The sequence below is a fragment of the Athene noctua genome, chromosome 6 (assembly GCF_965140245.1).
Source record: "Athene noctua chromosome 6, bAthNoc1.hap1.1, whole genome shotgun sequence".
Taxonomy (NCBI): Eukaryota; Metazoa; Chordata; class Aves; order Strigiformes; family Strigidae; genus Athene; species Athene noctua.
In genome coordinates, this window is record NC_134042.1 from 35,685,410 (window position 1) to 35,702,275 (window position 16,866).

The 16,866-nt window shown below is 40.4% G+C and overlaps 1 protein-coding gene across 2 annotated transcripts in view; it reads right to left on the reverse strand.

The window, feature by feature from the left end:
* Positions 1-2,579: 2,579 nt before the first annotated feature.
* The window catches only part of BTBD7 (BTB domain containing 7), a 52,585-nt gene continuing 38,298 nt past the window's right edge, over positions 2,580-16,866 (reverse strand). Inside the window, exons 6-12 of one of the 2 annotated variants that reach the window (XM_074908575.1) lie at positions 14,667-14,827; positions 14,231-14,374; positions 13,882-13,995; positions 12,179-12,368; positions 7,996-8,174; positions 6,897-7,325; positions 2,580-5,457 (exon numbers count right to left, since the gene is read on the reverse strand). In XM_074908575.1, the coding sequence (XP_074764676.1) occupies positions 4,642-5,457; positions 6,897-7,325; positions 7,996-8,174; positions 12,179-12,368; positions 13,882-13,995; positions 14,231-14,374; positions 14,667-14,827 (2,033 nt within the window). In that variant the 3' untranslated portion in view covers positions 2,580-4,641. The remainder of the gene's footprint in view (positions 5,458-6,896; positions 7,326-7,995; positions 8,175-12,178; positions 12,369-13,881; positions 13,996-14,230; positions 14,375-14,666; positions 14,828-16,866) is intronic. The other variant, XM_074908576.1, reaches the window with a different exon arrangement.

Genomic DNA, 16,866 nt, shown 5'->3' on the forward strand with positions numbered 1-16,866 from the left:
AGTGCCTTTGTCTAGCTGCTCTACTGAGAAAACAAGCACTTTCCAAGTCAAGGGTTAAGTCCCCCTGCCTCGACTAAGAGTAATCCTATTGCCTTTAATACTGAAGAGTCTCAAGTCAACTAAGCTCTAGGCAGAACTCCTCACTGAACGATTTTGGCAAAGTGCTTTTTCTCTTTAACAAGCTGCTTGAACCTGCCACTAATTTCAAATTCCTCCCTTTACACTGGTTTGTACCATATCCTTAATGTTCAAAGCATTATTGTGCACCTTTTTTTCCAGAAGTAACAACAAACCCTGGCAGGTTTTAAGAGCCTTTACTGTTAAAGGTTTGTATCAAGCACTCCTTTCACCCAGCCATTGGTCAGGGAAAATTTGGGAGACAGGTGTAGGCTGGCTGGGGCAGGAGGGCAGGCGGCAGCGCTGCGGCAGGCCGCTGCGAACAGTCAACTGGAAGAAGACGCACAAGCACGTTCTATACAAGCCATTTATTTGAAATGCCAACTATATGTAGGATAAAGTCAGTGTTACATGCTTCTCAGCAACAGTAGAAAAATAGAACCAGTGAAAACCTTTTTACAACTGTAATGGTACTCAAAAGAGAAATGTATTGTTTTACAATGCATCACACAAGACTAGAATTCAAGTTTGTAGGTACCTAAATAAAAATACTATTTTTTTTAAAAAAACACTATGTACAATTGAAGCGTAAACAAGTTTTACAAAGTACTGGTTATGCAGGTTGTAGAAAAAACACTTGCATAGGACATGAAGTCAGTTTAAGAAAGTTTTCTGAGCCTTTAGCATTGAAGGCACTTGACTTATACCAGTAACAACACAAGGACAAGAAACAAAACCCTAACATTGCTGAAGGCAAGGCTGCCTTCTGGCAGTATGGGTAATTACAGAAACCCCAAATATGGTTTTACAGTTTCATCTCTCAGCTGTTCCCTGCACTAGGCAGAGCTCAGCACCACCTTTACCATAGAAGCGTATTATTATTAGAAGAAAGAACAGTGCCTCAAACAGCACAAGTATTTTTAAAGAAAAGAAAAAACAAAAAACCCAGAACACAACACTACCACCCCCCCACCCCCAAACCCCCAAACCCAAACCCCCTACTAAACCCAAACCGAAGAAATCCATAAGACAAACATCCGGGACATTCCAGGACCAAAACCCAAGGCTTACAAGTACAGGTGGCAACAGCTTTAACTTTCAGAAATCAAACTCCTCAAGAACAGGAAAAATGCAACAAGAAACTGCCACTCAACACAGCAGTTATTAATACACAACTACAGTAACTCCGTAGAACAACAAAAGACTTCAAAGGAAGAATCTGTTTCAGGAATTAAGTTATTCATCCATATGTTAAGGAAAAGAGGAGGGGGTCAGGGAAAGGAGAGGAAGTTGTTTTTGCATGTTGCTCACTAAATGAAAGTCTGAGCTCTCTCTTTAATAGAACAAGGAGCACAAGTCTTCCTCATTCAAGAAAACTTAATGTTCATACCTCTATCCTCAAGCAAAATACAGTCAGTAATCTGTTATCTCCATCAAATTTACAGAAGAAAAAGATGTCAATTTCCAGCCTAATCAGAAAGTGCTTCAAGTAAACAAGGAGCTTCTGCACCAGTTTCAGTAGACAGAGAACAATAAGAAGTAGCAGGTAGCACAGGTATGTGTGTTCTGTGAGCAGGATGCAGTATGAACACTAGCTTCTGAATAAAGCTTCCATGAAGAACAAAGATGGTGTCTCTCCCCTCCCTCTGCACATCCTACTAAGTAGAAAATCCTACTGGACTACAAAAATCCAGTTCCGGTAATTTGACAAATCCTTCTTTTCCACTTCAAATAAGCTGCTGTTATCTGCCATCTTATTCCCAACTCAAAATATTCAAGTGAAAATGCAGATTGTCTACATGGCCTGATTGTCTTTATGGCCTCAGAAGGACTTGCCTTTTATTTTGCACCTACTTTTAAACACTTTATTCTCTTTTTTAATACTGTTCAGCTTCTGAGACTTCAGAAGCAATTTTGTATTCTAAAATGCAGACATGTTTCCCCCCCCCCCCCCCCCCCGAGTCATTTCTCACCAGCTTATTCCAAAGCCAAAGCATTCCTTCAAGCCATAACCTCAAAACTTCCCAGTCTTCATCAGCCACATCCCAACAAATCTCAAGCTTAAACGTTACATCTGTAGATTTCAGCCCCATCTCTGTCCAGGCACACAGTGCCACATCAAACTATGGTATCTAAAATAATTTTCTCAAAGTACATTTGTTGATTTTAGGTAAAAATAAATTATTCAGAATAGTAGGTCTTCCAAGGACAGCTATGACTTTTTACTAATCAAGCTACCAACACACATATGACCCAAGTGCAGGGAGTTTCAGGGGTTTTGTGTGTAATGAAAGTTAATGCTTCTAGTGCTGGTGAGCATGAGACCCAAGTGTCTGGCTAGAGCTATGCAGTCAGACAGCACCGTGCTCAAATCTCCAGAGGAAACCCAATGAACCTCAGTCCCTAACCTGCAGCAGCACTGTCCCCCCACTGACATCTTCTTACATGTAACAATGTTCTACGCTGCGGTCCCACAGAAATACTACATATTGGTGACGAGGCCAGGACCACCAAGTGTCTTGACTGTGGTCAAAAAAACAGATTTAAAAAGGCTGACAGAGGAAAGAAAGAAAAAAAAACACAACACAAAACCATCTCCTCTCACCCATAAGACACCACCTGTGCAGTTTAGGTAATTTCTCTCCCAATCCTACACTGCACCGTCCACGGCTGCAAAAAGGGTACCTGCAGAGCTTTCACAGAAGCAGGAGGCCTACAGATGCATATGCAGGAGACATCAGGATTATTGGTTCAAACACCCATATCTTCATTTATCTAAAAGCTATTTGATAGTTTAGAAATGCACTATTCGGTATATTTCAACAACATTGTGTTGTTGTAACCAGGCCTTGCATACTTTAATGAAACAGGTTAGGGTAAGAATCTACTTTTAGTTTTAGTTGATGACAAAGTTGCAGCAAAATTTCTGTTTAAATAGTATTAAGCATTTTGAGCCGCAGGAAACAATCCAACTGAACCTTAAAGTAGTCCTTAGGTCACACTTGGGATTAAAGTTTTCTACTACAGGGAAATTCTTCATTATAGAAACTGCATTTAAAAAAACCAAACAGGCCTTTACCAGTAGTCACTACACTGCAGTGGCATCAGATCCCTAAATGCAATGAATCTGTGGTAAAAACTGCACTAAGGATGCACTTAATTGGTAACTGTTACACCTGGTGCACTGCTTAACCCCAGTGCAGTGGCGGGGAGCCAGCCCAGATCACCATCATTCCCTCTTCATATCATGTTAATAGGTGAATCTCATTTCTGTGCTTTGAAAATACAAAGTCAGGAAATGGAAGAGTAATTTAAGAGTGCTAAAGCTTCGCACATTTCATGATGCTAGAGCAGTTACTCTTCACTTTGATTTTGTTCACAGAACAGCTGCAATTATGAAGTCAGCAACACTTCAGATCAGGTAAGGAACACTGAATGACGTCACTAAGACTGAAGCCCTTTTTTAATCATAGGCAGGAGAAAGCAAGGCAAAGAGCAGTCACCTCGGCACCTCTGTTGGAGCAGGAACCCTCACAGGTGGAGGGTCACCATTCAGGCAACAGCGGAGATACTATGCCTTGTCTTCCTGACACTCCAGGATTTAGCATGAATCCTCAACTCTGGTCTTCACTTATCCCCACATACAGGTAGCTGGAAGAACAAGTTATTACTACCATTTTTACAGTATTTCTAGATTTATTTCTGCATGGGCAAACAAACAATTCTAGTCTGTCTAATAAGTGCTTCTGGGTGATCATGGAGTTCTCCATGGTCACAGCTGAACCAGAAAGCAAACAGAATTAGACTGTCAGATCCCAGTGAATTTCACTGGAATGTGGACTCCTTAATATCCCCCTGGACTTTTAAAACCCCAATATAATTCTTGAAGTGGGCTTGCTATATAAGGATAAGACCAGCTGCCAGAACTTTTCAAACAAAACATTAGACTGGATTCTTGCCGTAGCTGTAAAAATCAGGAAGATTTCAGATCTAAATGAACAAAAAAATAGAACTGAAAATGTAGTATTTTCATGTGCTGTTCTTTGGAATTCCTATAATTAAAAAATAAATGCATTGTTACTATCTCATAAGAAAATACATTTCATAACGTGCAACCCAATGCACATTGGGAATTGGCAGGTGAAAGGGAAAATGCAAAAGTATGAAAATACAGTCCTTTAAATGTGACAATAAAGTTTAACATATTAGTACAAAACTAATACACTAAAATACAGGTGCAAAAGGCTACCAGGTTGCAGAAAAAAGGTACCAGCTTTTTTTTTTTTTTAAAAGGCTTAATTAAATTTGCTCAAAAAATATCCCACAAAATAAAACCAGAAGCAGCATTAAAAACAAACCAGTAACATGCTGTCTCTAATAAAGCAATGTATGTACAAAAGAAGTGAGCGAAGCTGAATTCATCTGCTGGCATGGATGAATTTGTCTGACAGAAGTCAGGCCAAAAATTGCAAAAGAAGGGGACGTTTACAACTCTTAGGCACAGAGAAATAGTGGAGGTTGCTTTCACAGGGCAGATTTTTTATACAGGAAGTCTGGTTTGTTTGGAGACCTCCTTCCTCTGCTTACTGCATCTTCCCTTTCCATCTCTGCATTTCTCTGTGCTCCATGTTCCAATGGCTCATCATCTGCCAGTCTCCTGCTGGGTCTCTCTTCTTGCATTTCAGAGGTGTATGCAGAGAGCGAAGGTCTGTTGGAGGTTAGCCCATAGGTTAAATCGGTTTCCATTTTTGTTCTTCCCCTGATGTGAACGGGGCCATTACCAGCATTTTCCTGGGTAGCCAACGCCAAGTCCAGTCGCTGCGGAGGTTGTTCTAAGACATCGAGGTGTATTGGCTCATTCTTTTGTCTATGTTGATGCCCATCTTGGGAGAGCAGGTATTCCCTCCTAGAATCCTCTTGCTTTTTAGGAGATATCTGGGAAGGTAGATAGGCTGACTTTAAGCCACTTGGTGATGCCTTATTGTGGCTATACAAATCTGGGCCAAAATACATGCCTTGTGAAGGCGAAGGACTGTGCCTGTTGGGTGCTGGAGTAGAGGGTCTGCATGCAGCATTAGAGAAGTCATAGAAGTCAGGATATTCCTGCTGATTTTCTCGAGCATCTATTTTTTGCTCTATTGCATGTTTCTTTCGGGAAGTGGGCAAGTGTCTGTTCTGAATACATGAAATGTGCTGGGGTGGACCAGGCCCTACCTCTGCAACCGTCTGGCTTAACTCTGTGTCGACCGTGAGCTCTGGTAATCTTCTGTCTTTTAAAGACATTGCTGACACACCCATTGCGATATCTGGCATCAGTTCATTTAGCAAAGGCTGAGTACACTGGAAAAGAAAAAGAAATTTGTCCATGGAAACAAAAGATAAACACAAGCTGTATTTAGGACAGTCTGTGATTCAAAATGGCACTTGCCTAATCTACCTTTGCCTAGACCAACCTCAGCCCACAAGTTTCCTACACTGTTTAAAAAACACAGGTATCCTCCAGCCTTCACCTTCCTGTTAGCTTAACACAACTTCTTTCCCTGAGGAAGCTGTTGTGCCGCAATAATAGTTCCTCCTAAACGCATCTTATCTTGAATATGCAGTAAATGACAACGTACTGTTAAACTCTCAGAAGTTAAGCCTGCTTTAAGCCACTTGCAATTGCCAGACAAGCCGAAGGTGCTCAGTGCAGAACCTGACAAATGGTTTGTTACAGTGCAGGCTTCCAGTGCAGGGAAGCCACAAAACATGGATTTCATCACTACAGATGCAACCCTTCTGCTTGCAATTCATATTTTAAAGTTTACTGCAGGCACACCTGTAAGCAATCCTGCAAATTCTAGCAGAAACATTTCAGATGTGAAAAAGATCACTATTTGGTTTTCTTAATGAAATTAGTACTGATCAAGAGAGAGACATGCTACAAAACCCACCCTAGAACAAACAATGGCAAACAACTCTGATTTGAAGCTAAGTATTTTAACCTAAAATATAAAAAGGAGTGCAATATATGTAGGACAATTGCTAAAGGAAAAAAAAAAAATAATTAAAAAAATCTATGCTTCTATTCAGAATTCCAGATCAGATCTGCACCTAAAGAGCAGGTTTCCAGCATGACAACTGTGCACTGAAATAGTTTTTTTTCACTGCAGAAACAAATTCTTTGTTCAGCATTTCACCAGCTTCACAAAGCTATGTCTTTTCCAGTATGTTACAGTTCATTGCTTTCATTGCATCATATTGTAGTTCAGCAACAATAATGTTTAAATGTTGCAACAAATACCCTTGGTATTTGAATTACCACTTTCTGCTTGCTTATTCATTTTACAATCTTGTTCACAGCCATAAGGCCTTCACTTTCTCCACAGGTTCCCTTTATACACATCTTTTACATGTTTACTTCAGGACTACTTACTTGTGAATAGCCAAAATAGCATCACTATTTCTATCCATGAATTACAGCATGCAGTCTACTACTGAAGTTGACTTATGCTTTGTTTTGATATAGAGCAAACTATTATTTCAGAAGATTTATGAGTCCCACTTACCTCTCCAAAGTGCCCCTGCCCCTGGAACATTCATTCTCCCAGGGATCAGGAAATGCCTTTGGGATGCAGAATACTGACAGCCAGTTTGATCAAAAATTCTTCCCCTAACCAATGAAGATGGCTCTTTTATTTAACAAAGCCAAGTTACTTCACCATAAGAATTCTCTCCAGCCCCCCTCTAAAAGCTACTTTGAGTGGCAAGAAACAGGGAGGAGAAATCGTAATACTTACTACTTGTTTCTCAGCTGCCATCACTGCTGCTGCTGCAGCCACGGTCTGTCTCCCCAGACCTGTAGTGTTAGTGCAATCGGGGGGTGCTGCTTTAACACTGGGCAAGTAGACAGGTGGTGCAGCTTTGGGAGCGGTTCGGGAGTGGAACAGCGAGTGATTACACGGGTAAGAAAAGGAACGCGAGGGATGTTGACTTGGCACCCTTTGTTTCCAGCCCACTTTGAACTGGTTATGAATAGGAGTTGCTGGTGGGTGGTATGGAGGTGGAGGAGGGGGCAATGGTGGATGGAAGGCCACAAAAGAGTCCAGTTCTGTAAACATGGTTTCTGCAGTGGGAGTGCTGTTAACACGGCATCGTCCAGACTGTCTCATTGTCAGGAGTGGGCTTTCGTCCCCAAATCGCTCATCAGGAAAGAATTTGTGAGGATTCTGCAAAGGAAAAAGCCAGCATGTAGCAAAACACGGTAGGAAATAACCTAGAAAAATCTCATAGACTAACACACATTGGAACGAGAAATCTGCCATGCTACCTAAATCCTCACTAACACTTGAGGTGATTACAGCTACCACAGAATAAAGCTTTCTTTAAAAAGAAGACAAGAAGCATCATATTCACTGTGTGATTAAGTTGACCAACAAATGCATTTTTGCTTTAACAGCAGTGCACACAAGCATAAGTGGGATTTCCAGTTTCCCAGACCTGATATGTACTGTGCAGATCTACTGTATTACTTTGGACTTTTCTCCTCCCTGATTCAAGAATAAATCATAATCTAGATTTCTAGTTCTGGTTTGACTATTCTTATCACCTGCCTCTTTGGCAGATTTTTTTTGTCCCCAAAATCTGTGGCAGTAAGAGCACCCTGAATGGCAACAGCTCCTGAGAAAAATATTTACACATTGCACTTACATCAAATGCAACGGTCTCACTGTCATTTGCACCTAGACAGTTCTAGAGTTATGCAGACATTTCAAAGCATTTTTGCACCTGCATGTGCACACACAAAGTAGGTCTCTTACTGCAGATTACACATTTAAGTCTATTAACAAGCAGAACAGAATCAAAGCATCTGTGGTCTTACACAACAATTTTTCATACCTGCAAAAGTTCAGCAGCAGCATCAGAAAGTCCAAATTCCCGCAGCACACGAATCTGAATCTCGTAACTGACTGTGGCACCTTCTCCACAATTAAGAGCATATGCTCTTTGCACCTGCTCAGTATGACGCAGCTCCTGCAGCCGTTTGATCATCTCTTTTACAACAAGGAGATTAGGAACTGGAGGGGTAACAGAACGGAATGGAGATAATAGACATTACTTTTTGAACTGTGAGACACTAAGTTGGATTGCAATGGTTAGATTTAATTCTGAAGGGGAAAAAAAAAAATCTAACACCAGGCTGACTTGGTGCTTTTTTTTTAAGCAGCATTCTGCCAAGAACAGTTCAACTTACACATGTTCCTTGGAGCATCATTAAGCCACATGGAATAACACACATATCATACAAATGGTAAAGACATATGCCATTTTTCCAGCTTCTGCTAGAATGAGCCACAAATACAGCCGTCTTCGTAAATCCCTTATGATGCAGGAATTTCATTATTTGAGGTGGGGGCAGGATATCTTAAATAACAACTAAATGTTCCCTCATGAATTCTACAGGCCAAGAACTCATTGATTTTTTTTTTTTTGGCATACACTTCATAATTCTAGTGGAATTCTATAATCACAAGACCATAATACGGTATGTAACTACAGAAAGAGCATTCTAAAAAAAATTATACAAACTGTAAGCCAACATAAACCTGTTAAAATTACGTTGGTTTATGCAGTCATATTGAAATAATTTAAAAAAAAAACCTTTCCAAAAGGAAATAATGTATAATTTGGGGTATTTATCCTGTTGCAAAACTTCCTCGTGTCACTTCTTGATGCTGTTTTGACAACGAACAGTATTTCTCTGTGGTCTTTCTGTCCTTATGAAAATGTGCATATCATAATAGAAGATAAATCCAGATCTCTAAATACGTTAGTCCTGGCATCTGATCCTTTATCAACTTCGTAAGTGTTATATATTACCATGACCAGATGTCCATAATGAAAGCTCGTAAAAATGAAATGGATCAGACAGCAAGAACAGTGTGAAAAGACATTTGCATTACAGAGAAGAAAACCCAACACCATGCAACTACAACTGGTCCCAATTTCACAAAGTTTACATTGGTACATGAAGGGTAAGTGTAAGTAGTGCAAAAAATTCACCCCTGCCCACTGAGTTTCTGTACTAGGAAAATTTTTTTTTTAAAAAATAATCAATTTTATCCACAATGCCTGGAAATAAGTCTTCCACTCTACCCTCCACACAGTTCAACTTTTCTGAAAAATCCTGGTTTAGCAGCCAGATGTTTAGCTACAACCTGCATTTTGCTAACACCAAAAAAAAAAAAAAAAAAAAAAAGGATTTTAGAGAAGTTCTCCAAATAGCAGGCATAAAAAATAATTTAAGTTTTTCATTAAGAAGCTATCTTCTCTAACTCAGGTTTGTTTCTGGTGGGTTTTTTTTACTATTATTCAAGTAAAACACATGGAAGAGAGATTACATATATAAAAATACAGTTCTGTCAAGTCAGTTGCAGGATTTCTAATTCAAACAAACTGGAAAATACCCAAGCAAACCCAATTACCTGCAGACTCTAGTCTCAAAGTAGAACAGACTTCAGCAGAGGTTTAACTCATTTTACAACAGCCCTGCAAGAAGAGCACTAAGACATGCTGCCAATAGCATTTATGCAAATACAGTCCACAGGCAGTGGGTACAAGGAAGATGCAAGCAACAGATGGAGAACACCTCAGCCATAAAGTAAACCCTGTTCTAAGAGCCCTGCCTAAGGGGCATGGAGGCAATGTTGCCTAGCTCTCCCTCTGACAGTTCCTGTGCTCCATCTGTGCTCTGCGATGGATTCCTGTACAAGTTACAGGTTTGGTACATGCCTGAACCTGCTCCAGTTAACTGGCCTCCATCTACCCCTTCTGAGCACAAGGCACTAGGCAAAACAATCAATTCTTTTGCTTAATTACAGAACTAAGCAAAGCAGGCAGTTACCAGGACACAACACCTGTCCTCCAACTAGCAGCCAGGCTCCGAGTTCATATCCAAGCTCAAATCAAAGGGCTGGCAATAATTCCTACACTGTAGAGAACCAAGCTGTAGTGGGGTTTCACACTGGGTAAGATGTCTCATGCTTGCCAACAGAGCCAATTTTTTTCAGAACACAAGAGCTTTTGCAAAACATTGGAGACCTTTGAGAACCCATTTCATTTCTCAACTTCTTTGGGAGTGAAGCTCGAGCAAGGTGTTATCAAATGATGAAATTTACATTCAATTCATGGTGAGTATATTTATGCTTTTCTGTAGATGGGGGAAAAAGTCTGAGTACTGTAATGTACTGCTGAGATGCCGCAGCTGTGAATTTCTAACCAAACAATTAATACTTCCATTAAATAACAAGTTTTCAGAAGCTCCTTTTAGGGCTTTATCAAGTCTCTTCTCAAATCACAAGAAACAAGTAGATCAAAACCATTCCACAAACCTTTCCAGAAAACTTACTGCAGTGTTTTAACTAAGTGTTTCATATCTTCCTAACACCTCAACTTAAATTCTCTTGCAGCAGTTTAAACTTACTGTTTTTGTCCTGGCTCTAGCATCTGTAAGTATGGTTTATCTACCTTCTTTCAACATAGTTGACTGAAGGGAAACATAATTGATATACAAAGAGCTTATCAAACGGTAAACAGGGAGTGGTGGAGGGAAGATGACTTTCCTTGGTGGCATGTCATCTTTATTGCTTTTCTACAGACTCCCAAACCGATCCATATCTACTGGAAAATGGTACTTTGATCTAAAAATGGATGCCAAAAGTTTATGCGAGTTTAATGAAGGACTGCATAAACTCATGGATTAAAAGTGCATTTAAAATTACTAACTGCACAGAAACACTACACACCACAGGACATCTCTGAGCTGCAAGGAGTAGAAGAGCACACAGAATTTTACAGGCAATTATTTTATGTGCTTTTACTGCTACACTTTCCTTATGCACTTCTGGCAACTGCTGGAATAAGGATACCAGACTAGAGATGAATCCTTGACCTGAACCAGTATGGCCATTTAAAAGGCTAAACACAAGGCTCCACCTGAGACCAAATTACTTCACATGCCTTGTGGCACATTTGGTTTTGTATTTTAGCATGACAGTTGTTCTTCATGGAATTCTATAACGCTGACTTTCAAGTTTTTCTCCACAGAACTTCCTTCAGCCCTCCTGTATGCACACAGCTGGCTACACCTACATAAGCACGTTTCCCGCTTTCTTCACTAAATTTAAATTAAATATTGGCCACTTTGCTATCTAACCCTGCCCTCCAAAACATCCACTGACCCTCCCAACTTGTCATCAGCTATAGGTTTTGCCAGTGTATTCTCTATGCACACTGAGTGTTAAATGGGACAGGGGAAAGGTGGGAAGAGCTGGATAATTTGGGAATCCCACCAGATACATTCTTCCAGTTCGACACCAAAAGATCAAACGCATAAATGACAAAATATGTTACAGCAGTTTTATAACTGTATTTCCCTGGCTTGCCTATGGGGAATGTCACACCGAGTATCCTGAAGTCAAGACAGACCATATCTACTCCCACCTATAAAAACTTACTCTGCCACACAAGGAATGAAAGCTGGTTTGTGTTCAAAAGCTGAAGTAGGTTTTGTAAACTGAAGAAAAGTGTGATTTGACTGCCTACTTCCAATATTTTTCTGGCAAACTGACTTAGGCTGACTGCCCTACAAGTTATGCTCCCCTGATTTTGTTTTCAAAACAAATCAGTATTTTGCCATTTTCCAGCCTTCTGGATCTCAACCATCCTGGACACTGTTCGCAGAAAACAGAGAACCACTCTGAGAACAGAGCGCCAGGCTTCACCAAGTGTTCTACAGTTAAGTTTAACCAATCCAGAGTTTTTCAAAATGCTCTGCTGAAGCAGATTAAATTACCAATAGCTTATTTCTAACTATTTACTATGGCATCCAAAAATAGTTAATGTCTTCAGAGCACACTAAAGCAAAAGGGACAACTGCTGGGTGGGAAGAAACCCAAATGGTGCAGTACTACTCTCCAAGGAAATCATAATATTCAGTAATTCACATTCACTCTCCCCAGCCCCAAGCCCCCATCCACTCACACCAGAGTAATCAGCATCGCAAGTGATCTCGCAGCCTTACCTGGGATCTCATTGGCTATAACTGAAGGAGGACTGGACTGGTTAGTGCTAACTTGCTGGTGGGTAATCATATGACAGCACTGCGGGACCGCGTTGTTTACCATGTAAAGGGTGTCGGGCACATTGGACATTCGGACCATCCGCAAGCGAACGAGATCGGTTTGTTCCACCATCATCTCATCCAGTACTGACTGCAACGACAGCCATTAGAGCCCTCGTGAAGGCACTGCATACACATACCCACCAGGACCTGCTGCAAGCCACTCTCGAGGACACAAGTCTAGCAATGCCTAAACTGTAACTTTTCCAGGTCCCAAATAGTATTTGGCTTTTCCAGAGCATTCTCCATTCCATTTTTCAGTCATGATCAGAGTTGAGTTTCAGATCTAAGAGCAGGCAGGTGAATAAAGTTTGGGAAGGTTGCTTTGTTTTATACCTGTCGGATTACAATTAACCTTCGAGGCCAGACACTCTGGGCTCTGCCTCAGACAATTACTGCCTACAGGTCTCAACTCTCTGTGCTGCTGAGTAGAAGGCACTAGTCAGAAAATGAAACGTGTTTCCTCTCAGATGTCTTAAAGAATAGAGAGGGATTTATGCATACCCTTTTAAGATTCTCATTTAATGTTAAATGGATTTATTTCAAAAACATGGGAGGCTAACAGGAGAGTAAAAAAATTAAATCAGAAATCATTCTCAGTTTTTGCATTTCACAATAATTAAACAATGAAGTATAGTTACCACATAATGAGAGTCCTCCCTCTAAGGTTAAACAGTTAATGATGCTTTTAAAAATAGTAACAGCATAATATGAAACTAATAGAAACAAATAGGATTCCTGACAGGGAGGGGAAAAAAAAATGTAGAATGCACTTTTTACTTTAAGATTACTACTAAGGCACTCCCCCACCATATACCTGGAAATCAAGAAAGTCAAAGCTTTTATCACATTCTTTAACACATTTTTGTTAGTTTTAACAATCCAAGATACAAAGACAAAATTTTAACTGGCTAGTCTCCCTTTGCTGCTTAGTGCCACCTGGTGCTCTCTAACCTTTGTGCCCAAAATGCAAAGTAGTTTTATTTCTCCCCTCCTCTCAAAGAGGATGTCAACAACTTACACTCTTAGAAAATATTTTTTTTTTCTTAGGTACAGGACAAAGCTCTGAATTCACCAGAGTAGTGGTCAGAGTTTGTAAGCAATGCGGATGTGCACAGCTTCACTTAATCCTCTTGTTCTGCAGTCAGCTGCACTGCTGGGACTCACAAGCTCTAGACTTAAGTCAGAGCTGTCTTAAGTGGTAGCATTAGTAAGCAACCTACAAGGCTCCCATTCTGTCAAACAGAACATGGCATGTTTCTGCCCCACAGAGCCATCTCCACCCTGTCACCAAACATCACCATCAGAGATGCTACTAGATCTTCAGTTTGACAGTCCTCATACAAGATATTAAATAGGGAAGATGCTGCCTGAGTGGGACACAAAGGACTTCAGTCAAATTGGACACAAGATATTTATTCCATTTTGCGGAGGATCAAAAGAATTTTGTATATGTTCCGATTCAAACAAGAAGATGAAATATCAGAGTCCTCTGCCGAGTGGAATAGTAGTTCTCCACCCAGCTCTGGTGGGAGCTGGGGAGCCTGAAAGACCTGGCACGAAGGTTGCTGACTAGCTGCAAACTGGGACTCTCAGGCTCTCACCTTGCCATCCGCCTGCCAGGAGGGCTGCCGAGGAGCTGGGCCGGCAAACTGGCTGGAAACCAGGGAGGTTTCCCTCAGAACGCTGCTTTGTTTCCGGTGGAATTTCATCAAGATCTGTCTCGCAAACATTTCAATTTCGACAAAAAAAAATTTTGTTGAAATTTTTCTGACCAGTTCTAGAGACTTGAGCCTGATGATCAATCTTGTAAGTCTTGTTAAATTGAAAATGTTAGTATTTTAGGCCAGTACATGCAGAGAGAGACAAAACATACCAAAAATCTTTCCCTGTTTACAGAACCCCCTGATGACTCCAATTTAACAATAGTTAAGTGTTGTTAATGATTATTACCTTAGCCTCCTCCACGTATGGCGAGAACAGTCTTGGCCGCACATATATTCCAGCGTTTTTTTGCCGCAGCCAGGCATTTGACTTTCCACCTTCTGATGTTGGTAGCATGTCTGAAGGAGGAGTACTAATCAGGCCTCTCTTCATCTTTAAGAATCAAGAAAGAGTTTTATGGGTTTTTAAAAATATAAATAGAGGAAAACCTTGCAAGAAATGCATTTCTTACACTGAATCGTTACACCGCTGATTTCTCTTTAGCCTTCTGATAGATTTAAAGAACAGAAAAATTCACCAGAAAGTTATACACGCATTACTCAGTGATAACATTTTAGGAGCTAATCCTTAAAAAACACCCCACAAATCAAACTAAACCTGAACATTGTAGAATCTGAAGTACAAAGAACCCAGAGATAGTATTTGTATGAGACTACTGACTTACTGCATCACTCAGTACTTCACTATTCATGGGTAAGATGTGCTCAATGCGGACAAAAGGTAAAAGTGGAGACAGGATCTCTCTCAGCTCCTCAATGTCAAGATCTCTCCTCTTCACACCTCTTTTGTTCACACTGTGAGCAGTACCACTGAGTAAATTAGGCTCTGTGGGAACGAAGAAATACTGAGTTTACATCAGAGTTTAAATAGGAAAGCAGGAGTTACAAGGCTTATAGGAAGTTACAGAGAAGGAAAGAAAATTCTAATTTTACATCAACAGTGCTTATCAGCCTTGTTCCACAAAACTATTTCATAATCTGCTGTGAAGCATCCACAGAGACATGTTCGATTTATACAAGCATAGGTAATTTGCACAGCTGTCAGTTTCAAACTGTAAACCAGGGAGAAAAAAACAAAAAAAGTGTTTGGGGTAAATGTTTACAAGGTTCTACCAAGAACTATGCTATGAAAACATCTGTGTTTCCTTGCTAGCAGTTTCCTCAAGAACTCTCTCCTGCAGGTCCTCTCCCTTTCCCAAGCAGTTATCAGACTTTTCTTCTTCAAATTAAGGTTTAAGGTTCCACTGGGATAAATTCTTCTAGCCTCCTTGTGTAACCCACCTTGTTAACAACTGTGTCGGACCCACTCAAATTTTTCTCATGATCACAAAATACCTATTTGTGCCAAGAGTGCAAATCTTCCTAGAGATTGCAAGATGACAACATACGACACACTCAGGTCATTCTCCCTCCCCAGTTAACTACCTGCACCTGTATTTTAGGTATTGTGCCCAACCTGCATTTGACTAGCTTCACTCTGAGGAAACCTGTCAAACAGAGCCATCCTCCCTTCAGTTCAGGCAACTCACGTTTTGGTCACAGCCCATCTCAATTTCTAATGCTTTCTCATATTTGATTGACACTGTCACATATTCAGAACGGCAGAAATCAGGAGCATCACTGAGGAATTAAGACCAAATTACTAGACTAAATTTGGCCCTAATCTGACAAAATTTGCCATAGCTCTTATTTCTGCTTTTGCTTATGTTATCTGATGACCCTAAAAAAGAGAACTGAGCTGTTTACTTAATGAACACCACAGACCAGGAAGATGCACAATTACTTCAAATGAGCAGCTTTCCCCCAGCTCAGGGCTGTTACTGTTTATCTGGCTCCATTACATTCCAATGTGCCTTAAGACAAACACTTAGAAAACCTTGTTTTGAAGACAGAAGGTTAATACTTGGGTCACTAAAAGTACATACTTTAACTGACTTTTTGTTGCATTTCATACAACATGTTCATAACAAAGCAGTTGTACCGCAAGCCATAACAGTGGATTTCAAGAATATGGCCAGCCCTCCAGGGACAGTAGCCACACTTGCACTGCTGTTTTCACACAAGCAGGTTCTTCCCTTTTTGTTCCTCTTGTTGTACTATGATTGACACTTTGTGGTGGGGATGAACTAGAAGCTACTTGCATTTATTTGAGAAATATATTTAAACTACTTCCCACATCCAATACATGTGAGACTGCCCTTGAAATTACCACTGGAACAATAATATGCATCCGAGCTAATAAAAACACATTTACATATACATTAGGAAAAACACTGATACCACCTGATGGCTTGTTCCTCACTACCACAGATTTGTGTGGGAGAAACATACTCAAACTGAAGTGAAAGGTTGACACAGTAAACTAAGAATAAGACTACTGTGAAAAGCCTTCATGAGCACAGAAAAGTAAAAGATACTGCAGGAGGTTTTTTTGTTTTACGAATTAGGTTATGAGAAAAATAATTCTGAGACAACAGGAAAATCAACCTGACTTAAAAATTTGAATTTTCAATAGAGATTGAAAAGACATCTAAAAGTTTCATCCAGCCACAACCACCACCCTCTCCCCACACCTCCCCAGGCAGGGTAGAGAAGGTTACCCATGACTACATCCAGTGGGCTCTGTATACTTCCAAGGATGGAGACCTCATGGCTATTCTGGGCAACCTGTTTCAGTGTCTGATCATATTCAGTTTCTTGTGTTTAAACAAAATTTCCTGTATTTCAGTGAATGCCTCACGGCTTTTCATCCTATCCTGGATGCAAAGAGAAGAATGTGGCTCTATTTTCTCTGCTTCCTACCATTAGATATTTATAGGATCTGCTAAGATACTCCCCAAGCCTTTTCTTCTTAAGCCTAAACAA